The sequence below is a fragment of the Netta rufina genome, assembly GCF_964035555.1.
Source record: "Netta rufina genome assembly, chromosome: 2".
In the NCBI taxonomy this organism is placed as follows: Eukaryota; Metazoa; Chordata; class Aves; order Anseriformes; family Anatidae; genus Netta; species Netta rufina.
The window spans coordinates 79,157,876-79,182,825 of NC_140124.1; the positions used below are offsets into that span (position 1 = coordinate 79,157,876).

Below are 24,950 nucleotides of genomic sequence, written 5' to 3' on the forward strand. Positions count from 1 at the left end.
TTCAGCAGAAGGGCTGCGGGCTGGCCAGCCTGTGTGTGTAGAGGCCACGACTCTTCTGGCAGCTCAGCTGGGCTCTGGCCCTACAACTGCAAGCCTTACAGCTCCCTAAAGCCCCGCAGCACACCCCTGGCCTGGCTGCTCTTGAGGTGAAGGGGCAGCAGCACCGGCTGCCAGCCATGGGCCAGGAGAATCAGCGTGGTGTGGGGCATCAACCTCATGTCAGGGCGAGCAGTGCAGAGGGTGCTGAGAAGGTTTTAAGCGTGGAAAGGAGCTTTAGGAAGAGTAAATGGGGCTGGCTTCACAGCCTCCGGGGCCATGCGGGCGCATGAAGGTTGAGGGAGGCTGGAGGCTGTTGTAGGCTCGGCTGAGCCCCCAGATGTCTTCAGATAGCATGAGGGAACAGCTAGAAGTGGTGTGAAGGAGCAGGCGACGGCTGGGTGGGCAGCGGATTTTGGGGAGGCCACGTCCCCGAGCTGTGGTGGGAGGCAGGTGGGAGCCCTGCGGAGCGGGACAGGGAGAGAGAGCTGTGCCCAGAGGCAGGAGGAGGGACGTGGGTATGGTGACTAAAAGGGGGTGGAGAAAGGAAAGGGAGGGACGAGAAGAAGGGAAAAAAAAAAAAAAAAACACATACCAACAAATCAAAGAAGAAAAAGAAAAAAAACAAAAACCAACAAAACCTGCATGTCAAGTCTGAGGAAATGCTGTGGGAACTACAGGCAGGCTCTTTTTTTTTTTTTTTTTTTTTTTTCTTCTCCTTCTCCTTCTTCTCCTTCTCTCTTCTCCCCTGGCGTAGCTGAGAGGAAGGAGCGGCAGAAGGAGAAGTGAGCCGCCCGATGCGCCTGGCCGCGCCGCCGGGGCGCTGGGGCTCGGCTGCCCGGCGATAGCGGGGCCCCAGAGCCGGGCCGGGCCGGGCCGGGCCCCGGAGCCATGCCGGGCCCCCCGGGCTGGCTGGCGCTGCTCTGCCTGGCCGCCGCGGGACAGCAGCAGGTAAGGAGGGGATCTCTCCTCATGCCCCTTTCCCCAGCTCCCGGCTCGGCTCCCCCCGTTTGCTCGCTCCCCCCTTGGCCGCCCGGCTCGGCTCGGCTCTCGGCTCCGGGGAGCCGGCGGGGTGTGAGAAGCCAGCAGCGGGGTTGCCGAGGGGTATAATTTGCATGGAGAGCTTAAAAAAAAATAATAAATAAAACAAGGCGGGCTCCACCCTACCCGGCGGCTGCAGCCGGGGCGCCTCGCCTGTCCCCAGCACCCGCAGCCGCCCCATGGCTGGAGGACGGGGACCCGCTGGGTGCCTGCCCCTTGGGGTGGCCCAGGAGGCAAAAAACGATGGCCCTGTGAGTTTTGGAGGTGCTGCATGGCTCTTGTGCTTCGAGGGGAGAGATGGCACCGGGTTTGGCCCCCTCTGTGCCCACCGAGCCCCTCCTGCTGCCCGCTGAGCCCTGCGTGATGGGTGCTCTTCTGCTAATCCCATGCTGCAAACGCTTTATTACACGATTTGTGACATTAATCAAATGTTTGGCAGCCTCGCTGCCGTTTGTATTTCTTCCTACCGTTTCTCTCCGTCTCATTATTCTTGATTAGGCGTGAGTGTCATTTTAAGTGCCACCTTAAACTCGGTGCTGCTGCAGGGGCCGTGTCAGCGTCCCTTGAGAGCAAGGTGCAGCTTCAAGGAAAAAAAAAAAAAGATTAAGGCAGAAAAAAAAAGGCTCTGCTGTCTCTAGCTTTCAATTTAATGTCTGACCACATAGTCCTGAGAGCCTTCCCTCTGGATCCCTGTTCCTAAATATGTTGCCTGAAACCACACAGGCCTTTTTTCCCCGCCAAAATATATGTTTCTTTCTGTCCGCCCTGACTCCTTAGGCTTCTCTGAAATTGCTGCTTTCCAGGTGTCCTCCATATGTGTACGAACGAGCCTGCATGTTTCACAAGTGGCTTTTACATGACAGCTTTCAGGCACTTTGTCCTGTCCCGCAGCAGCTTCTGTATCTACCTGTTTTCTGTGCTGGTGTCCAGGACTGTGTTCAGTGCAGCATGGCAAGCAGACTTGGTGATCATTAGCCATGGCATTTACTTCTTTTTGGAGCTATTTGGGTTTGGGTCACTTGTGCTGGAATTGCCTGAAACCTGCTCCTCTTGACCAAACCTTACAAATTCAGATTTCCATGCTTTACATCTCACCATTTCAGGTACCTTGGTGTAGGAGCCAGTAGTTACTCCTTGTTATTTCTTGTCTTTCAATTCGTAGCCCTTCAGAGGATGCAGAACAGGGAATGTGTATTTGTTTGGGACTGATGTGTAAAGTCTTTCAGCACGTGCTTAGTTCTGAGTCTGCTGGGGATTGAGTAGGGTACAGCTTCCCAGTGCCAATGTTTTAGACAAGTAGCAGTACAAAATAGTAAAGTTGTAGCCAAGTTTACCTAGGAAAAGCTGTATATTGTCAAAGATCTGGCTGATCTAATAGCTTCTCTGCCACAGTCCTGAAAGTCAAGCAGGAGAACGCAAGGCAGGCCTGGATGGACGCTGCTCCCAGGCAGCCTTTCAGGTTCTCCTTTGGCTGACTGATTTGAACAGTGCCTTTTGTAATCCCCTCATGGGTGGACTTTTCTGACGGAACAAGCTATGAGAATAAGCGTGGCAGGGCTGACATTTGCCTGATGCACTTGGTGTTAGGGTCAACAGTGTGGTGGGGTGGTGGTAGGCCAGCAGTATGTGCAATGTATTTCCTGTGAGGAATGAGAAACACTTGCGAATGTAAGTTAGTAGGTACTCACAACGCTGCTGAGAATAGGCATTATCATCGTCATCATGTTCACCAAAGAGGAAACAGGAACAGAGAATTCGTGACTTGCTGTAGGTCACATACCAAGCATGGAGCAGAACTACTGGGAGCAAAGCTCAGCCCTCCTTGTCTTGTGCTTCAGCCTCAAGATGATCTTTCCAAGTGAGTCGTCCCAGGCAGCTGTCACAGGACACGGCATTTTGCTTTCTGAGATCCAAAAGCAAACGTGATCTGCTCAGCTTCTTTGTACAGAAGATTCACGTCCCGTTCCTTGCTTCAGATGGATGAAGGGCATGATTGTTTCTGTCAGATGGGTGCTAAAGCCTGTGGGAACGTGCATTTGCAAATATGCAGTAGCTCAGTTACCTGGTGTAATGTCAAGGATTCTTCTCTTGTATGGCAGCAGGAGGGATTCTTCCACTACTCCATAATATCTACTTGAAAGTTTGCTCACTAAAAGCATCCAGAATTCTTCATGATCTTGCCATTTTTTGCCTAATGTGTAGATTATCTTTTAACTTCCTAAAATGCACAGTATTTATGGTGAGAAAGAAAAGCAGAGCATAGAGGTGTCTGTGCTGTGTCAGATCATAGGCTTTCCCAGTCCCGTGTTCCTGCCCTTGTCAGGGCCAAAGGAGTCACCCAGTAGAGCAAAATTACGATATCATATCTAGCCTAAAGCCCTGGATTTATTCTGGCGTTAACAGCATCATTTTAACAGCTATTGTCATTCAATTACTTTACTTATCATAATGCCCTTGCAGGAAAGGGCCCTGCGCGGGAAACTGGCAAGCTTCTCGCTGCGTTGCAGGTTCCCCCTGGCTCATGTGAAAATCTGAAATAACGCTGAAATAACCACGTATAAAGGGAGTAAACGCCTTGTGTGTAAAACCGAACCGATTCACCACTTAAGAAACCGTTGTCGCTTCTCTTTTCGCGTTAACATCATCTTCCTGATGCGATTTCTACTTTCCCACAGCGAGGCCCAGCACGGGCCTTCGCCACGATCCACAGGCCAGCCGAACTCAGAGCTTATCAGCCTGCCATCTGCGGTGTGCTCGCCCACGGCACAGGGCTTTCCTCTCGCTGTGCCGCGGGGAAATGAGGCGGCACAGGTCAGGCAGAGGCACCAAAGGCGGCCCCAAGGGCCGTGCCCCGTGCTCCTTGAGCAGGCTGCCCCTTCCTTGCGATGGAAACCCAGCGAAGCAGCTGCTCCGAGAGCGAATAGCTCGGCAGTGCCGACGGGAAGCGCAAAGGCAAATATTTGTGCGTTACGGAAGCCAGATAAAAAAAAACCCTGTGCTGTTTAACCAGGTTGCACTCTGGACTCGGGTAGGCCGCGGTCTAGCGTGGCGCGATAGCCTGCCTGCAAGGACGTGCCCCGTTTTATGACTTGCTCTTCTCTCAACGCGGCCCAAAGTTCACACAGTGGAAGGAGGGCTCTTCTGGGACCAGCACGGGGCCGGCTTGCAGGGTGGGCTGCAGGAGCGAGCCCCGGCACCCCGAGCAGGCAGTCTGCCCTCATGCCCGCTCTGCCACAGCGCTCGCTGCGATGCTTTGCCTCCGGGGGGGGCCAGTGCCCTGGTGTGTCACTCGTGTCACCTCATCGGTGTGCCACTGCTCCAGGGAGTGGGATCTGTGGTGTGGTGTCAGCATGGGCAGCAGGAGCCACCCAGGGACCCCGGGGCGTCCTGCTCCTTGCCCCATGCCTGTGCACCGGCCTCAGCGGCTCCTCGCAGCGCTTCCCTGGGTTGCCTTTCTGTTTGTCTTCTCAGGGCGTGAGCTCTCCGGGCCCAGGGCTTGGCTTTCCCTGCTGTTTGCACAGTGCTTAGGATGTCAGGGCTGCAAATACAGCTGAAGAGTCATTAATCACCGCGGCTTAGAGCCCTCTCCCCTTCCCACCAAAGTCACGGGGAGGTCTGCTGGGAAGAGAGCAGATCCGTCCCCCCAGCAGGCTGCCACCGTGCAGGCAGCATCTCCCAGCCCTCGTCCTCTTTCTCCAGGTCCCCTCTGGCCTCCTCACAAATTTTGGCCGCGCACAGCCCCTGGCCCCATGCCCCTTCCCCGCCGCATCCCCGCGTGGCGCGCTCGCCTGCGGTCAGAGAGCCGAGCTGGCCGGTTCAATCCACCCTGCGAGAGCCAAGTAGCCGAGGAGGGGTAGAAATAAAAAAAAAAAAAAATGAAGAAGGAACAAAAAAAAAAATGAGGTCATTCACCCTCACCACTCTGTGGTTACTCCAAAAGAAAAAGAAGTATATAGGGGCTGCTCAAGAATGACAAAGAACAACATTTGTGAGTGCAGATCGGTGCAGAATATATTTAGCCAGTGGTTGAAATGGAGGGAAAAGGGGAAAAAAAAAATCTTGTATGGAAAAAAAAATACCGTGAAGTTTTGTTAGGCAAGGCATTAATCTGGAAGACAGATAGGGAAAATGTGCTGCTAGGTTCATATGAAGTCCTCAAAATTGCTTACGTAGCGTGCAAGAGGATCTATTTTGGGCCTGTTATTTTGCCACACCGCGTAGTTCTGCCTTTGCGAGCATCGTGTCCTCTCTAGCTTTTCATTGCCTGCTCGCAAGAACAGCGAGATGACTGCTTCAGTCTGCCCTCACAGGAAAAAAAAAGCTCTCCCCTGCAATACCACGCATAGTAAAACGGGCTCTTTGCTAAACGTTTTGGTTTGGTTGGCTTTTGGGTTTGATTTCTTCAGTCCATTCCCAATGAGTCGCGAACAATAACGTGGATGCTGCTGAGCAGCCGGTGAATACAAGAGGTCTGCCCTTCTGCACGCTGCTCTGGATGATGACTCTGCCAGGGGCTGAGCATGTGATGGCGAGCTGTCAGTCCTCAGAAGGCCACGATCCTCGCCGGCCGCTCCAGCCACACCACCCATCGCCTCCCTCGCCTCCCACCTGATGCACCTGAGGTTCCTGCATGCTGTACCCCCGCTGCCGGCGTGGTCAGCGAGGCACTTCTCCTTCACGTCGCCTGCCTGCTAGAAATAGCTCCCTCGGGTTTGGCAGTGAGGCACGGACCTTCCCCTCGTCCAGGCAGCACCGGCGGCTCAGGTGTTTGCTCCTCGCCACGCGTTACGACGGGGTGGGCAGTGGGAATAGCCAGGATGGGGATTTCACCCCCGTCTGGCCACTTTCTGCTTGCGAGTCGTGGTTTTCTCTCAATCTTCATGTTATCAGTGTTGTTCTTCGTGTTCCTTCAGGCCCTAGCAGGGTTTCAAGGACCTTATTTTTAAGAGCGAAATAATATTTAGTTTTCAGCCACTGCCATTTCCCGGCTGTATTTGACCACGTGGTGGTAGTTCTGTGATGTGGTTTTCCTGGTCACTGGAAAGTTGACATCACCCAAAGCATTTCATTCACAAGCTGAGACTTTTGCTTTGGATTTTTAGACCTGCAGGCGAATAACTGGCATTGTGCGGCCGTGACTTGCAGGCTGTCCTGCTCCAGTTTGCGTCGGCAGCGAAGCCTGGCCATGTAGGAGCTGTTGCATTCACTGTCCCTGTGATCATGATCAAGCCTTTTTAGTGTAAAATTCCTCTCCCCCCTTGCAGTTGTAAAAACACAGAGAGCTGTGTACTGTGAGCATTACTGCTAGGTGCCCCAGCAGGGCGCCTGGGAATGCCAGCCACGTGGAGCAGTGCTACGCTAGAGCCAGCTCCTTGGGCTCAGAAATAAAGCCCAAGGAGCCATGGAAATATCACATTTCTGCAGCAGGCATGGCCGAGGATCTCAAAAGCAAGCAGTGTGAGTAAATTCAGGCCCCAGAGCTCAAAGAGCAAGAGGTGTGCGAGGCGGGACGTGCCGTGGTTCATTCTCCCATAGGTGCTTTGGGTCCTAAATGCAGAAAAAATGTGCTTTGCTCAGTGAAATGCTGACGGGTGGCTTGAACGCTCTCCAGAAACAACTCCACCGAGCACGAAGGTGTCATCTTGTGCTAGCTACCCCTTGACGTGTCCCTTGACGTCTCAGCTTTTGCACAAGTCAGATTATCGCTAACGAGCAGCCCCACTGGGGCCTCAGGTTCTTGCTCCCAAGTGACATGGGAAAAAGACCGTGGAAATCCCCGAGCTTGCTCTTCCAGATTTTTTCTGTTAAAGGAAAGAGGCCCGTGCAACTCTATCTTCTCTGAAATGTGGGTCTGAATATTCATCTGAGCGAGAAAGTAATTTTAGCATCGATGACACACAGCTTCTGCTGTCACCCGATTGCCCAACAGCACTGAGAATAAATATTTCCTTAAGCCTGGGGACAGGAATCTGAGTGCTGCAGCTTCCCCCTTCAGAAGCACCTGCGTGCTTTCAGGGTCTGAGTAACGCCATGGTGCTTCGGAGCTGTGACTCACGGAAGGTCTCCCACCCTACAAGCACGCTCTTGTTTAGCGTCCTTGTGCAAGAAATTTGGAAAAAATAAAAATAAAACGAGGCTGAGAGGGCTGCCTGCAGCTGCCTGACACCGAAGCGCGGCCCTCCTGCAAACCTGGGCACGAGCAGGCCTGTTTTTCCAAAGAAGCCGTCGATGCTGCTCCTGTGCCTGAAGGTGAGGAGGTGTAGGCGTGCTTTATCCAACTGGCCCCGTGGCAATCCGCCGAGCCCAGAGGATGTTTGTCTTCGTCCCCCGGATTCTCCCCCTCTTGGATATTTCGTGTTTTGAGGAAATATAAATCACCGAATCAGGGAATGCCTGAGGTGGGAAGGGACCTCGGGAGGTCATCTGGCCCGGTCCTCCTGCTCCAGCAAGGCCGTGGCCGGCTGCCCAAGACCAATTAAGCAGGAGAGCTGACTTTTCTTAGGAAGAGGAGCACACATGTGCTTCGCACACGTTTTAAGTGACGAATGAAATGGACACAGGATGCCCAGACCTCACTGGAGCACTCATTCACACACGGTGCTGGTATTTAATGCAAAACTACCAACAGTGAGCCTTAGAGGAATGACCAGGCTGTGTCTTTTCGATCTGTCTTGTTACTTCAGGCGAGGTTGACAACTTTTCTGTCGCCAGGAGATGAACTTGGAGATGTCAAAATCACTCCTGCTTACGGGCAAGCGCCAAGGAGAGGAAGGATGCCCTAGGGGTTACAGGGCGAGCTCGAGACTTGCTTCTCTTTCCTGCTTCGCCACTCGTTTCCTGTCACCTTTGTGAAGCCGTCCGGCCCCTGGGTGCGAGTTCCTCCTCCGTGACATGAATTGCACTTCCCCATCTCAGCCCGGCGCTGCGGCTGGGGAGGCGCTGGCGCTGCGGGGCCTCACTGCTGGCAGCGCACGTGCTTCGTGCTGACCAGAGGCCCCCAGCTCTGGTCAAACACCACGATTCTGTTCCTTCACCTTCCCATCCTCCCCACACCCAGCTTTCACACTCAGCGGGTCAAAAAATACCTGGCCCAAATCCCTCTCCTTCGGGAGGAGGGAGTGAGCGAGCACGTGGGCACCGATAGCTTTGCCTTTGTCTCGCCGAGCGTCAACCAAAGGAGGGAGTATTGTGGCTTGGAAAACGCGTTGGCTTGTCCCGAAAGGGGAAGGACACAGCCGCCGAAGAGAATACCTATTGACACAGAGCGAGGATTTACGCAGCTGGGAGGATTTTGTAACAAAAGCCCTCTGTGTGCTGGATCGATTTCCTACAGGTAGCTGAGCAGCCAGCCTGCTCCCCGAGCCTCAGTGCAGGGGGGTGCTTGCTCTGTTCAGGCCGAGCCTTGGTTTTCGGAAATCATTCCAGGCCCTTGAGCGGGAAGTTGTTCAGCAGATTTGCATATCCTTCCTTAAAAAGGACGATTTGCCCTTCTGTGACACTCCAGTCATTTTCTTAGTCTTTTCTTCTAAAGAGGAACCTTCGAACTGGGGTGAACGAGGAAGAAAAGAGCGGGCTGTTATAAAAAGCAAGTGACTGGACCCGTCCTGGTCTGGTCGCTTTTGCTGCCAGTGCAGACGGCTGGGGATAGGAGTCAGTCCCTCCAGCCCTTCCTGCTGCTGGGTACCACAGTGTGGGCTCAGCCCCGACCTGGCCAGCGCACGGCAGCTGAAGCACGGCACCAAAAACACACTCCTGGCATTACACTCACTGCTGTGCCAGCCCTGGTTGTTGTCCTGATATTCAGGAAGACGAGCAAGGTGTCAGGAATAAGCCAGCAGGAAAGCTTGTGGCAGTGTATGCACTTATTTACCTTATGGTTGGGATCCTAGCCGTGCTGCTGGTGACCCTTTGTGTGAGGCGCTGTGCAAACACGAAGCGCAGCCTTTGTTCCGAAAAATGCGTCATCCCCTCGCAGACAAGACACTGCTAGTAAGTACAAAGACAGGGACAAGGAAATAGCGAGGCAAAAATGGCCCAAACTCCAAGCCAGGAGGCGGCGTTTTAAAGAAAAACGTCAGCCTCTTTGGTCGTCTTCAAGTCACAAGGACCCCTCCCAGCATTAGAAGAGGATGGCTCTGCGGATGGCTGCCTCCATGAAGCGAGGTCACCTCTGCAGGGCGTGGTGGGAACCATAAAAAGCTGCAGAAATAAAGTCCAGCGTTTCATGGTGCTTGCCAGGGGTGTTGTGTATCCCAGTGGGAAGATGGGAACTTATTTTTCAAGGGTGTAAATCATTCCCTTTACCTGTTAGCCAGATGCTGTGTTTTAAAGCTGTTAGCGGCCTAGGCCTCGATCTGAGGTCATGTATGTAGAAGAGACTGGGGAAGTATGTCAACACCATTTTCTTTACAACTGTTTTGAAGTCAAGGGTTTCGAATAATGGAGCACTGTAAGAACAGATTATACAGCGGGCCAAAAGTTCATGACAAATTGCAGGACTGTGCTGTTTGTTTATCGCCTGGCTGCACTGCAAGTCCCTGTGTGTACAGGATCACGTACATAGTCTTAGTCTGTCTACAAAGCGCCTTTGAAGTCTTACATGTTGAGTAATAAAAATAATAAAAATATAATAATACAAATAATAAAAACAAACGTTGAGTAATGTTTTTACTGCCATCCAAAATGCTGCACTGAAGAGAAGTTTGCCTTCTGCCTTCCAGCACTGTGATAAGGCAGGGCTGAAGCTTTCTGGGTGTGCTGGGCCTCATGTCCTCTCTCTCCTTTTTCTCTGCAGTTGTCCCTACAGAGCACTCTGCTGTGTGACAGCGAACAACACTATGAGTCCTCCGGACGGTGCTGCACCAAGTGTGAGCCAGGTACGTGAGCACCGGGCTGCGCTTCCCTGGTGAAGGAAAAAGTTCCCTAGAAACAGCTCTGGGGGTCAGTAGGGCAGCTTGTTCTTGTGACTCTGCAAATCTGTTTGCACATAGCTTTGCAAATGCATAATTTCAGGCCCATGAGTGTCTTGTAGTGCAGCTTAGTCCTGCTGACCTCAGCAAAAGTCCCAGCAGCTGTTGTGTTGGAATAGCATTTAACCACTGCAGGAGATGGAAAGCAGCTCCCTTCTTGCGCGTGTAGCTAGGACTGCTCCCGTGCCATAAGCTTCACAGATGTTTCAGCCCTCTAACTGAGGAAACGAATGGGGGAGAGGAAGAAATGGTGGTCCCTGTAGTACAGCAGCGTTAGCCCGGCTCATTATTTTCCCCATGCTTCTCAGGCAGCTGGTGTGCAACTTGCGGGTGACCTGCCTGTCCTTCTCTTGCTCGCAGGGAAGTATATGTCTGCTAAATGCACTGCCACTTCGGACAGCGTGTGTCAGCCGTGTGGCCCAAACGAGTACATGGACGTCTGGAACGAAGAGGACAAATGCTTGCTACATAAAATATGCGATCAAGGTGAGCTGCTCACACTGGAAGACCTTTTAATCCAAATTAGTGAAGCACGAAGATGAGCAAGTGGGTCTAGGGCAGATGCCTTGTTCAGGCGCATGGTAATGGAGGAGGCACAAGAACCTGGTGGCCAGGGAGGTCCCCAGACACCAGGAAGTTTTGGTTCTGTGCCGTGCCAAACACCATAACCATAGTCTCCCTGCTGCTGATATGATTATCTTTACTGGGGCTGTTCACTCCCTGTGAGCTGGGTCTTTAAGGCTGTCCTTTTGCCCAGCATACCGTGCACTCCCTCTCTTTATGTTCTGTGGGAGTGACAAGGAAAAACATTGCTCAGGAGCCCAATCAGTGAGGTGCCTAACACTAATCAGGGGTCCCCCAAGATAGCTTGTCCTTTAACCTGAATGGTTTCGCGTCTGGCCTTCAAGCAAAGCAAATAGGTAGAACAGGAGGCTCACAGACACGAGGCCTGTTATCGGAGAGATATTTACCCCTGTTTGCTTTCTCCTCTAGGGAAAGCCTTGAAGGAAGTGAACCCAGGAAACAGCACATTCCAGCGGCAGTGTGCCTGCACCACGGGTTACCACTGGAATGAGGACTGTGACTGCTGTCAGCGCAATACCATATGTGCTCCAGGATTTGGAATTGGGCACCCTGGTAAGATACGGAGAGGATGTATGAAAGTAAAATATCCAGCTCAGGCCTACAGAATAAGGCCAGCGTCATGTGGGTTGTGGTGTTAAAGAGCAGGTACTGTAGACCCTCAAATCATTGCTGCTGCATGTAACTCTCCAGGGCTATTTGTATTTTGAGGGCTTCTGTCTCTGTAGTTTAAAAAACATCTTGGATCAGGTGACATTTACAAGCTTTCACATGTGCATGGCAATAATCACAAGGTCTTCGGTGCATTTGTAATGTTTGCTGAGGTGCTGGTCTATGAATCACCAGTTTGTGCATTGCTCCACAATTCAGAGAAGTGGTTCACTGCGGATTGTTGCTGAGGTCAGATTTGAAATCAGTTTTTGCCAGATGGTTTTGGTTTGCCATTCTATAATGTTATGAGTTAAAAGCGATAAACACCTTTCAGACAGCGCAAGTGTTCTTTGTTTTAGACAACTTGTAATGCAAAGACTTATTGCAGGCACTGAATTTAGTACAAGGTCTCCGACTGAGATCAAAATGCTGGTGTTTTGTGGGTGGAAAATAGGGACAGTGAAGTTCTGAGTTGTCATGAACACTGGGAACATTTGTACCAAGCACAAGGAACACCAAAAAGCAGCACACAATAGGCCAATAGAGGATGAAATGCTGAATGGGTCTGCCAAGAGCACAGTGGTGGTGTTTTCCCTCCAGTCTAGCAAACCCTTGTCCAGCATTGTGTGTATGGTGGCTTCAAAGAAGTGACAACACCAGTTCGTGTCGCTGCCTGTGGCGTAGCATCGACATGGGGAAGTTGGTGGCAGTGGAAGGATGTAAGAGCTGCGTGTTACTTCACAGTCACTGCAAATGGCTCCTGGTCATTTCTTATTCTGATCGTGCAGAGATCTTTTTTTCTGCTTACATGTGACTGTCAGTGCCGCTCCAATATCATTTTAGATCCTCTCCTCAGGGAAGCTTTTGGGAAGGGGGGTGAAGTGGGAGGGTGGGGGAGCATCGTCACCTTCCCCTGGTCTGAGAGGAACTCAGAGAAGCTCAGCTGTAATGTTTTTTCTTCCTTTGCTACTCGCAGTGCAACAAGACAAGGACACGAAGTGTATGCCGTGTCCCAGAGGCTACTTCTCAAAGGTTGCTTCATCCACGGATGAGTGCAAAGCCTGGACCAAGTAAGTCCCTTTGTCGTGCAAAAGGCCTGTGATAGCCACGAGGCAGTGAGATGCTTGAGTGAGCATGCTTTTTGGGGGGGTGTCCACTTGTCTGGGGAGTGCGCAGAGCATCTCGGTTGGTTGTGCAGTGGTAAGGGCTTTCTTGTGCTGGAGCTTGAGTCTTGCTCCCTGGGGGGAACAAGAGAGAGCAGTAACAACAGCTGAGCGGGTGTAGCTGAGCATAAAGAAGGTACCTGAGCTTCTTAAGGGTGGAGAAACACAGGAGTACTTCACAGCAGAAAGTACCACTGTGCAGAGGTGTAGGAGCCCCGATGAGCTCCCTCTTTGGGATTCTAACCTGTTTGTCTTTCCTTTTCAGCTGTACAGCTCTGGGGATGGCAGAAGTAGTCCCTGGGACTGATAAGTCAGACGCAGTGTGTGCAGAACGGAAGATATCTGAGCAACCAGAAGACGGTATGTGTCTCATGGAAATCATTCATTACAAAGGACCTGGGAAAAAAGGATGTATTTACAAGGGTTTTTGGCTGGCTTAACTGTATTCCTGTTGTACTTGACTCTAGGAGAAGCAGCTGTAGACCAAGATTGGTCTCTCTTTCTCTTGGAAAATCTTGCTTTTAAAGATTAGTTGAAGCCCAGCAGCTCTAGACCAGATGTCTAAGCAGTGCTTTGCATCTCTTCCTGAAATTTCGTGGAGAGCAGCGCTGCTGTTATATCCATGACCTCCATCACGTTTCCTGCTCCTTCATTTTTCGGTCTGCCAGTTTCCATATGCATGTCTCCTGTTCCAAGGCCACCAGCTTCTCCCCACGCTTATTTTATAGCAGTGGACACAGTCTCAAATGAACGTAGCTCTCCCTTCTAGCCCTTTTCTCTCTCCAGTGAGGATATGGTACCAGAGAGGCTGGCTGGCTGCCATGCAGCGATCCTTCATGATCTGAGATGAAGGCAGGATTTGATCTGCGTTTCTCCCTTATCTTGAGGCAGAGCAAGCGCAGCCCAAGGCTGCTGACAGACTGCAGGGAGACTCTCAGAGGAGGATGTCTGCCTCACACCTCTTGCAGGTGCTCAGCTTTTACTGAGATGGCTCTGTACCAGGTACCTCTGGTGGGGCTGCTTGTCACAGAGCTACGTGGGTGCTAGAGCTGTGGTCATTATTGCAGAAACTGAAAAATCAATTAGGAAGAAAAAAGTCCCCCTCCTGTGGAAAAATAAGCGAATGAGTAAGGATTGTCCTACTGCTGAGAACACGCTGCGTGCTGATGGTGCTGTCTTTCTTATATTCTGCAGGAACAAACAAGATTCTATACGTCTTGATTGTCATCTTGTTTTTTGTGGCCCTAATTGGCATTGTCATCTTCATCGTGTACTACAAGAATAAGGGAAAAAAGCTGACAGGTACATGGTAGCTGGTGTGTATGAATGTGACAGCCGCGTGGCTCTTTGTGCTCTGGTTTCGCAGGTAACCACTGCCACTGGGGCACGATGTGGGTGACGGAGAGTGGTGCTGGGTCTTTTTGTACCAGCAGGGCTCCCCCGCGCTGCCTGGCACGGCAGAGCCCGTGGTCAGGGAGGGACTCACGGGGCCTTCACCACCTCCCGTCTCCTTCTCCCCACTTCCTTTCCTCCCCTGAAACCCGCATCTGGGTGGGTTAAAATACGGATTTCAGAACCGATGTTTGTTTCGAACCATAACGGAGGCGATGGTTTTATCTGAGGGAGAAAGCTCCGATGAGAGACTGCAGAAATACTAGAAGGAATAGAGCAAATAATAACAATAGAAAAATTTAAAAATTCAAGAGACATTCTGGATAACACTAGGGCATTGAGTATATTATGAATATGACAGAAATATCTCTAACAGTTACTCAACTCTGTGTTAAGCCCTCTGCCTTCACAATGAAGGACAAATGCTTACTGTTCTCTTTATTTTTCTCCCCTCTTTCCCATGGAAAGCTTTTCCTGCTGTATTTTTCCCTTCACCTCCTTTCCCAAACCCCAGCAATTCATGAAATGTTTTGGGAGCAGTGGAAGGGAAGACAGCAATCCTCTCTTGTAAAGTATTTTTCAACCCGTATTTTAGAAATAGGCTGCCTCTGCCACACTAAACATGGGTTTTGCTAAATCTGGCATTCCTGGGATGGGCTGGAGGAAATGGTGACTCTCCCTGCAAACCAAATACTTGCGATGCAGAGCAGGTTGGGGGGAATGCTCTTTATTTGAGATTCCTATCACCCTGCTGCTCTGCAGCGGCAGTCCTTCATTGCCTTCACGTGGTAGATCCTGCTAATTAGAGCCCCAGAGAAGAAGCTCTGCCTGCCTGGGGACTGATGGTAAATGTGCAGACCTCACTTCAGAGGAACGGAGTCATTGCTGGGAAGTGGCAGTGGCTACGTAGCTGATCTATCTTCAGACATACAAAACCAGCACGAGCCTAAAGCGTACACGAGACCTGAGCCCTGCAAAGTCTCCTGAAAGCATGAACAGAAAACAAGAGTCACTCGCTCTGTTAAGCAGCAGTCCCTGCTGTAAAGTATTGTTGGACTTGAAGCTTTTCCTTGGGAGATACTCTGATAAAGTGAGTTTCTCAATTAAATACATCTTGATTAAGTGGAATACGCTGTATTCCAGTCGGCCGTCCCGTGGTTTCAGTGGCTTACCCTCCTCTCTCCAGTCTCCTCGCTCCTTTCTGGGAATGGTCTTTGGGCCATCCATGTGACTTCTCTTGAAATAGACTGTGCAGTTGTAAGCGGGTCGGTATCGGGCTAGTCATAGCGTGCTGACATATGACCAGGAAAGAAACCCCATTTGATGTGGAACACAGCTTAACCGTAGTCTATTTTAGGACCTTGGAAACATTTATTCCACAGAAATATCTCTCTGTTCCAGTTACAATGAATCCTCAGCTAGACTGATGCTGGGACACTTGAACAGTCAGTAAAAACAACAGCCTTGCTGGTTTTTATTTAATGTAATATTATGGATCGTGAGTGAGTGACTGTGGGTGTTTAGGTCTGTGGCTAGCTCCAGCGCCTGCTCTAATTTACAGCTACTCTTTTCTTTTCCCTACAGCAGATCTACAGAATTGGGCTAATGAAGTGTGCAGCCAAATAAAAGGAACGAAGGTAAAGTCAGGGACATGAAAATTTTCTCTGTGTTTTATGGCTTTCTGACACTCCTGACATTCCTGACACTCCTCCTTAATCCAGAGTCCATGATAATGTTTGGCTAGAAAAAAATGTTTTAAGTTCCTCAAAAACCACTCACAGCTTTGGCTTTTTTAGTCTGGTTTTCTGTAAATGTGAGGCTTATGAAATCACCACACTCAAATAGCTTCTGAACCTGCTGTCTGGTTTCAGCCAGCTTTAACAGTGGTAACAGTCTCTTTGAAGACTGAATGTTTATAAGAGGAAAAGGTTGAACGTGAGCCCACGAGTTACTGAACATCTGAGACTCTACCTAGGAGAGAGCCTTTCTAAATCCTAAGAACAGAAAAAACCTCAGCTGTGTTTGCACCTTTTTACATACCTGGGTCCTCATGAAAGAGAAACCTGGATCAGAGGCAGTGCCAAGAATGCCAGACATGCAAAGCACTAAGCACACAGCCACCAGCTAAACAAAATGGCCACGAGTCCCTTTTATTGTAGCACGTACAGAAATCCTGGTTCACATGTTTATGTGCTGCCTGATCCACACTGGGGATTGGACTGAGGTTCCCTGGGTCCCAGGCGCATGCTGTCCCCACCTGCCAGTCTAGGAGCTCTGTCTAGCTTAGTTGTGGCAACACTCAAATCCTATTGCTACCAAGAAAACAACAACAACAACATTTTGAGCAGGCAGTTCCTCTTTTTTTCTCATAGCTGTTCATGTAACGCCCTGCGTTGGCAGCTGGTTAGGTCCCCCAGGACAGAGGAGTGAATCAACAGCAATTAGTGGCTGGCGGCATTGACTCTCTCTCCTCCATCCTGGAAGAAGCAAACAGATGCTAGAAATGAAAGGTAGCGGATCCCAAATACCCATCATTACAGCATGACTGGCAGGAACCGAAGGGAACCCTTGAAGTGTTTCCCAAGCCTTTTTTTGTGGAGCTCCAACCAAAAACACAGCTTAATGTGGAGCATAGCTGGAAAGTAACGTCATGGGCTTTTGCATTTGTTGTCTTAGCCTTTTCCAGGTTAAAGCAGCCTTGTGTCTGTGTGATATTTTTTTTTTATCTGATAATAAAGATTCTGTTCCCAGAGAGGCCTCCACGGACCAGGAAAGGCATAGATTGTTCAGGGGGGTTATAAACCTTATAAGCAGTTGGATAAGGTAGGGCTTATTGATGGTCCACAAGGAACAGCAGAGTCTAGCAACTTCTAGGATTATTTACCCTCAAGTGCCCTCTTGATGACTGGTTGATGGATGGACTCGATGATCTTGAAAGCCTTTTCCAACCTAGATGATTCTGTGATCCTTAAAAGCTAGGAACAGCCTTCTCCCACCATTTAATGTTATTGTCCCCAGATTTTTTCTGAGCAGTGGCAGAGCCCAGCCAGTCACAGTTTTACAGCAGAACAGAATTGCACTTCTCAAGATTCAAACACATCAGTGCTGCCCAGCCCCGCCAGCTCCACGCCAAGGAAACACGAAGACATTGTCTATTCCTTCTCTGCTCAGAAAACAACCTCCTGCCAGTTCATTTATTAAACATGTTTTTCTTTTCTGTGTCTTTCAGGAGCCCCCCAGAGATGCGCACGTTGCTGTGAACATACCGATCGCCGCTGTGCCCCAGGGCTCTGAAGACACGCGTCTCCTGGGCCCTGCTGCCTGTCCTGCCCCCGGGATCTCATCCTGTGCCGGTGCTCACACCTCGTGCACTCACAGCAGCCCCGGCACGGCGCCCTACGAGGCCGGGGGGAACCTCCAGCAGCTTTCTGTGGTGACGGAGAGCGATCTCGACCATTTCCCGCCTGTTCCCACAGAAGATGAATATACAGATAAAGACCTCCATGCTGCTGATTATTTATCTCTGCTGAGTCGGCCTGACAGTAAAACCGTGTCGTCGTTTTCAGAGCCGGTGGAGATCGGGGAGAACGATAGCTTGAACCAGTGCTTTTCGGGGGTGGGGAGCAGCGAGGACGTCTCCGTCTCTCAGGGCTCTGACTCCTTCTGCGATGCAGACGGTGCGCGTGCTGCCATGGACAGGTGCCTTCAGAAGCCTTACCAGCGTGCCCACAGCTGCCCAAAGGAAATAGACAGCAAAGACACAGATCGTTTTGCAACGAACCATGACTCAGAGAAGATCTGTGTAAGGTGTGGCGTTTTGTACCGGGATTCTCCCAGAAAGTGGAGCAAACCCTGCTGTGCTGCCGTTGACAGCGCCTCCGCCTCCCCAGAAACTGGATCCTATGCACAGTGCACCTGTGGCTTGAATTTTCTCTCTGCTGGTCAGAGCACTCTAGCAAGTGACCATGGTGTGGAAGATGCATCTTCTGACGGTACCAGCACGAAGCACCAGAACACGAGCAGAAGCACTTCAGGGACAAACAGCAGCACTTCAGACCTCCCTCCAGCATCTGGTGAGTCCACTAGGCTCGACCTGTACGCAGCTGTATGGGGTTGTTCTCTGTGCTAGCTTGGTATCATCCAGAGGGGCTGATCTAGGAGAGCTTCTGATGTGGCTGCAGAAGCCAGCCAGTCCTGTAACTCCGTAATTTGGGCTGTGGCAGGTGTTTGTAGGACAGAAAACCTAAGAGAGGCTGAGCTGATTAGGGACAAGTAACCTGGATGGGTGTTTTTCCATCCAGCAGCCAGCATGTGCATCTTTGTCCTGGCCGTTAAGTTGAAGCCCAGTTACAATCACGTGGCCATCAGTGAAATTCCAGCTGGAGATCTTACTTGGTGGCCAGGGTTGGGTCTAGGAGACCATCATCAATTTTTGGCCTTTAGCTCTTTCTTTTTGTTTTAATTCGCTCATATATAAACATTCACCTAAGAATAATTTCACACATACATTTGTTTCTTCACATGCAAGCACTTTGTCCCCAAAACAGCTCTGAAACACTGATGACACCAGCTTACTAGGCTACTAATTTACAAATGGAGTGAATATTGCAAAATAGTCAAACGAAAGCAGGGAGAAAAATCACTGAAGCAAAACCAGCAGAAGGGAAGTTGTGAGCATTTTCTGGATAAAACCTTCCTCCCTCAGACCTTTCAGTATAAAAGTCTGCAATCTTCGTGTCATGTGTTATTAGTCATTTTAGGTTATAGCCTCTTAAAGACAGATGCTCCGCTTTCGTGTCTGTGTGCTGCCGGGTGCAATGGGACCTTAGCTTTGACTGGGGCATCTGAGTATTCCTGTAACACACACGGCAGTCGTAAGCGGTTGCTCTTCTTTAAAACCACACCATGCCTTAGGGCTTCTTACGCAGACCTTCTTGTCAATCTGCCAAAGCCCAGAAGTGACACTTTGAAGACCCACAAGTGACATTTGGAGGGCCCTTCCCTTCTAAGCATGCAAGCTGTGCGAGAACCTGAAAGCGTGCAGCCTTGATCTTTCTAAGAGCAGATACTCTTTCTACTGCTTCAGTTTCCTGAAATCTCAAAACAGTTTCGCTCCCTGATCTGTAGAAAACTTCACAGTAGTGAAGAGCAGACAGATTTTATTTTTGTGGAAGGTGACTCTGAGGTAATACTGAAAGTCAAGTCTTATCTGGCCCTGCAGAAGTGCTGTTTTTCTTTCTAAATCTCTTAAGAAGAGGAAGAGAAAATATTAAGAAACATTAAGGCAAGCAGGAGAGTTTGGATGTAAGTGAGATGCTGGGAAGTGCCATCTTAGCTCGACAGCACAGTTCTTTCTGCGTGATTTTAACTGCGTCTGTGCCTTTGGGTAGGTACGTGCTGCAGTGCCATCTGCTGTCACCTCAGCACAGATCCAGCGCTCCCAATTCACCAGAACCTCGGCGTGGCTGGGGAGGCGCTGAGGGAGCAGTGGGCAGTATGAGAGCTTGGGTTTGGTTGTTTGGGAGCCGAGGTGCCTTGCTGGCAGAGGATTTTCCAGCCTGTGGAGTGGCTGTGCCCTGGTTGCACGAGGAGGGGGACAGGGCCTAGCAGTAGGAGCTTCCTCACTGAAGCGCCCCAGCTCACATTTGGGGCTGCGTGTGGAGCTGTAGCAGCATCCGTCGTTTTGCTGGGCCCTGTGAGGTGCCCAGATGGAATAAATGTGCAAAATAACTTTCTGCTGAAGCTTCTCAAAGCAGCTGTAGCCACCGGGCTTTGCACGCAGTTGTGCTAAGACAGAACTGCCTGAAAGTGGGTGGGTGAAGAAATGGGAAGAAAAATGCCAGGGGTAATTCCATGAAGTTTTGGTTTTGGTTCCTTAGCATTCAGAAGGACAACAGAAATTGCAAACTCTGCCCCTACTGTGAAACGACCTGAGAGGGCCAAAGTGAACCTCTGCACAGGTGCCATTACGGGGCCATGGACAGCAATTGGGGGAAGCCTTCCAGCAGCACCCTACATCTCCCTGGAGGCAGTCAGAAGATGCAGCAGTCAGGACGTGGATCACAGGCACCTCACGTCTCCTGTAGGGCTTCAGCACCAGACACGAGTGGTTGAAGATTCATGTGACAGGGCACTGGGGATGGTTTTGTGGAGACTTTCACTTCCAGGGCCCAAACCAGCCCGGTTCAGCTGCGACAGCCAGCTCCTACCCCCCAGATGCCATTAGATGGCTCTGAGGAAATTACTTGCCTACATCGTTCCAGTTCCTAGTGAATAATTACCACAGAAATTAACCTGTCATTGTAATTAATATCATCAGCTGGGGAAACAGCTTTTCCCCGGGCTGGGCCACGCTCGGCTGCAGCCAAACTGTGAACGCCTCGAGTGTTGAGGAGAGCACAAAACGTCTGCGAGGGGCACGGTCAGTCTGCAGGTCGTGGTTAAGCCAAGCTCAGCAGGGTAAAAAATCTGAAGAGAAGTGTCCGTGGGCTACGAGGGTGATTTATTTGGTTGTTTTGGTTACTGCTGTTTAATTTCAGGGAAGTTTGTTGGTTTGGTGTTGAAACTTTGTTCTCAGTTATTTGCTTTCCACTCCAAGGGAAGTTTATTAATTCCCAGAGCCCGGTCCCGTGACCCAGTCCTGAATGGGGGGATGATTGGATTTATGCTGAGAAGCCTCTAGCCCCAGGCAGACTTACGGAAGCCGTAACCCTGTTAGGCTGCTGTGTTATAGACTCTGCCTTCCCCGTAGCCAGCATATATCCTGTTAAATCCACGAGGGCACTGGGTGAGGGCTGGAGCGTGCCTGCGCGGGAGATGGGACAATAAAGGTAATCGTATAAGCTCGGTGTCGTTCTGCAAGGCCTGACATTAAGCCATTTAGGATTTATTCCATAAACCTGCTGCCTGGCCCGCACCACAGGAGTGATTGCTTACCGAGGGGGGGAAAAAGCAGTGTGATGCCTGGGGCTCTAAAAGGCATCTAGGAATGAGAAATGATAGCTGTTTCCTCACAAACTGCGTGTGGAGGCGGCCTGGGAGCAGCTCGAGCGTCCGGAGGCCATGGGGAGGTGAGGTTATCTCGCCTGCTCTGGCTGGCAGGAGCGCGGTGCGGAGGGAAAGCTTCTCCACACGGCTCCCCGAGGGTGGCAGGCGGCGTCCCGAGGTGGCACAGGTGGAAATCATGAGGGAGCCCCATGGAAGGCGTCGATGATAAGAGCATCCCTGTGTCACGGGGTAGAAATACTGGAACAAAAAAGGCAAAGCCATGGCGGCGGGTTACATCCACCGCGCTAAGCACCCGCCTCACGAGAGAAAATATTAATCACGCCTGTCTTCTTTTCTCCCCCGCTCCCTCCCCAGGCAACGTGACTGGAAACAGTAACTCCACGTTTATTTCCAGCGGGCAAGTGATGAACTTCAAGGGGGACATCATCGTCGTCTACCTTAGCCAAAACTCCCAGGAGGGAGCAGCGGCCTCGTCGGGGGCGGCCTCGGAGACGGTGGGCAGCCCGGTGCAGGAGGAGAACCCCAGCCGCTGTGAGACCTTCGCCGGCAACGCGCAGCACTACAAGGAGAAGTGCGCCGAGCTGCACGCCCTGGGGGCCGCCACCACACGAGGGGGGCACCACCACACGGCCACGGCCACCACGGTGGCCTCGCAGCCCGTGCAGGAGGAGGGGAGGCTGGGACACTCCTCGGAGAAGGTGTTGAACTGAGGGCCCGCCAGGGGGTCCGCCCCGAATCCCGGTTTTGTTGCGACGGGTTCTTCGTTTCCTCGGAGGCCGCTGGGGTCCCCTGGGAGAGGGCTGAACCCTCCCGGGAAGCCCTCAGGCTGGGGGACTTGGCGAGGGGGAGGTTGTGAATCGCCGGGCGTCCCCTCCTGGAGAGGGGGCAGCGTGCTGGAATGGGCCCCAGGCACTGCCTGGTTGTTGTGGGTTTTGTCTTTTTCCTCTGGGCAGGAATTCAGTAGCTGTGCCAGGTGAACCCGTTCACGGGGCCCTGGTCCTCCTCGATACCTCTGGTGGAGGGATCGGGTGGGTGCCTCCAGCCCTTCCCCAAAGGAACGGGTGCTCCAGTCCTAAACCAGTGCAAAAGCCAGGATCCGTGCCTGCCCCTTGCCAACTCGTGGGTGCGAGCGTGTGTTAGCGCCGCCCGGGCTGCAATAACAGGCACATCAGCACCGAGATGCCTTGAAAGCGTATCAGATTAGTCCTGAGCAAAGAGCATTTATAGTTCTGAACCCTAATTCACCTCGGCCATACTGCATCTCCCCAGAGCAACTCAGACCCCTGAAGCTAAAGACGAGCGACGTGCGCATGGCATGCTGTTGCACAAATCATGTCGCTGAGGTTTAAGCCACAGAAGTGCCAGCAGGTGGGGGAAGGATCTAGAACAAGTAGCTGCTGACACTTCCCGAGTGACAGGAGAGCGCCTGAAGGTGGGGAGTTTGGTCAGGGTCAGACACGTCTTCCTTCATCTGCCCAAACAGATTTGTCTTTCCCCTTGATGTTTTAATTAGTAAGCACAACATTATTTGGGCAGCACGAAACTATTTCCAGAGCTCGGCCTGTCTCAGCTGCAATCGGAGCACAACCACTGTCACACTAAGAGCTGACAAGCTGTGGGACCAGGGGGTGGGTTTAAAGGACAGGAGTAGCTGTCGTTAGTAGGGCCTCGGCTACTCGGTTGGCTTTTGTTCAGGTCCTGTATCCTTCAGCCTCCTCCACCAGCCACCGTGGAGAGTAAAGGTGAAGGGAACAGAGACTCAGGGAAATCCCAAGAGGAGATGTTGATATTTTTAATGTTTTCCTGACGTGGGGTAATTTTCTGATTTTCTTCTGCATTGTGTGAGAGCTGCAGGAGGGTTTCTCCAGTCTGAGCCTTCAGGAGGATCAGTGCTGCATTTCCTACCAGACAGCACAGGGGGCTCTTGTTGAGCGTGATCTCATCTGCCCTGACTGAAAAGATCCCTGGCAGGGAGGGCTTCTCTCCCTGGAGGTTTGAAAGCTGAGGGGTTTGCCACCTAGCTGTCCTGTTCGCAGCAGTACTGCTCTGGGGGTGAAGAGAAATTAGGAAGCTAACAGGGTGACCACTGTGCAATCATGGAGTCATTCAGGTTGGAAAAGATCATCTGGATGAACTTCTCATCCAGGAACCAGAAGGGTGGGCTAAGCCACCGTCACCTCTTGGGAGAATAATTCTGTGTTATTTGTATATCTGGGATGTAAAGTTTGGCGCACACATGCGAGATTGTCTCTTGGGTGGCTGGGGGAAGGGTGTGCAAACAGCCAGGCTCCTTTTCACCTCTGTGCGGCCTCCCGAGAGCCAGAGCATCCTCCCCTGGACTCAGCCAGGCAGGTAGGTTGTCCTGCTGAGCGATGGCCTAAGCTACCTCTGCCTCTTTGAAGGAGGTGTGCCACCGAGGCTGTGTTATCTGTGGTATTGTTCTGTTTCTCCTGCCGGATCCTGTAACAACCTCTCCGTAGCCTCTTCTGGCCTGTTGCTGTACCCTGGTGCAACAGGGACGAGGCAGCAGGGCTACACATCGGGTCCATGCAGGCTGGTGCAAATGTTTTCCCACTTCATGTTTTCAGTCGCGTTTTCCTGGAAAGAGCTAACCCAGGACACCGCTCCTCAGGAAGGGCACGTTTTTCGCCTCCCAGATGGCAGGATCCTACTGAGCAGGGTTTGACACTAGGTTGGTCAGCAGGCATGAAGAAAAGGGTCAGCACCATCTCAGCACTGTGGCCACTCCCTTGTAGCAAACGGTAGATCCGATTCTTCTTACCTCCAGAGCCTGCCCAAAAGCGAAGAAACCACATCACACTCATCAGCACGCTGCGTGTTCCCTGGGCCTCTGCCTGGCTGCGTCGACAAGGACCCCACAGGGACTTCTGTACCCTCGTGATTTCGTTTGCTGTCACTTTGGAGCAAGGGCTGGTTTTTAAACACCTCTTTGTACAATGCTGCCCGACGCACTGGGCACTAAGTCGGAGGCTTCTGGCTGCTATAGTAATACTGGTAATTAATGACAATAAAAATCTTGAAGATCTACAGGAGAAAGAGCAAAGATTTGAAATAATGGGGGGAATCAAATGCATCATTATATGTCCATGCTCATTTTGACATAAATAAATAAATAAATTGTGAATATAAAAATGTTCCTGGCTAGATTTTCGTAACCTTTTTTTTCGTGTGTGGAATTGTTTTAAGAAAAAGTGCACCTTCCTTTCCTCCCTCCCTCTCCCGGCACCTTCTGCAGCAGAGAGTAAGTGCGGCCAGGCACACGCGCGGAGTCGAGCAGGAGCTCTCACACACCGAATGAGGTAAGGTTTTACTGCTGAGAACTGCACCCTCCTTCCAGTTTACTCCCGAAGTTTCACCCTGCACAGCATGCATTTTTAAAAGTCTTTCAGTCTGAGGAGTCCACGAGATGCATTATCCGTGGCGGATATGCCAGGTGCTCTTGAAAAGCAGCCACTTGAGGCCTGGAAAGGCAGCAATACCTCTGTGTATATCCATAGGGAAACGAGCAGCAGTCTTTAGCTCCAAGGTGCTGGAGCAGCCCTTCTGACCCCCACGAAAAGCAATTATGGGATTAAAGATCAATACGCACAATAACTGGCTCCGTGCTACGCGGGTGTTGTAATAGGGCTGCACTTTTATCAGAGACATCCACTCAAATTAGGCAGCAGTCTCCCCCCAGGCCCTCCTTAAAAACCATCAACAACGTTTGGAGAATTCCTTGCTGTCAGCACATGCCAGTGGACGTGGTGAAGTGGCTGCAAATTCTCTGTGTGGAGAAGTTATTTCTGGAGCATGTAATATACATTATTAATAGACGCTTAAATTATAGCCACTGGAAAATTGAGATGTATTCGGCCAAGTTTCCTGAGGTTTTTTGTGAGGAAGGCTGAACCACTCTGTGCTTTACAAGCCCCTTCTCCAAGCCTCCTTCCAGATGGCTGTTCCCTGTCGTAGTCTCTTGGGGATACCTCCACACGGACCTCAAAGGCACACGAGTGGGGCCACGTCCCCACGGCCTGCCCAGGGCAGCACCGTGCAGTGCTCCTGCTCGCAGATGTGGGCATCTGAGGGCTCTGCCTGGCACAGG

At 51.3% G+C, this 24,950-nt stretch overlaps 1 protein-coding gene across 4 annotated transcripts; it reads left to right on the forward strand.

Annotated features, from left to right (window-relative positions):
- Positions 1-654: 654 nt before the first annotated feature.
- On the forward strand, positions 655-23,974 carry TNFRSF11A (TNF receptor superfamily member 11a). 4 transcript variants are annotated; one of them, XM_084281408.1, is made up of 10 exons: positions 655-987; positions 9,872-9,953; positions 10,407-10,532; positions 11,040-11,183; positions 12,256-12,349; positions 12,708-12,802; positions 13,637-13,744; positions 15,422-15,471; positions 17,064-17,907; positions 21,197-23,974. In XM_084281408.1, exons 1-10 carry the CDS (start codon positions 928-930, stop codon positions 21,550-21,552), a joined length of 1,959 nt encoding a protein of 652 aa, XP_084137534.1. In that variant the 5' UTR covers positions 655-927; the 3' UTR covers positions 21,553-23,974. The 4 variants fall into 4 exon arrangements, with proteins under 4 accessions (XP_084137534.1, XP_084137533.1, XP_084137536.1 ...); XM_084281407.1 differs by having other exon boundaries at positions 656-987; positions 15,419-15,471; XM_084281410.1 differs by lacking the exon at positions 655-987 and adding an exon at positions 8,163-8,410 and having other exon boundaries at positions 15,419-15,471.
- The last annotated feature ends 976 nt before the right edge of the window (positions 23,975-24,950 follow it).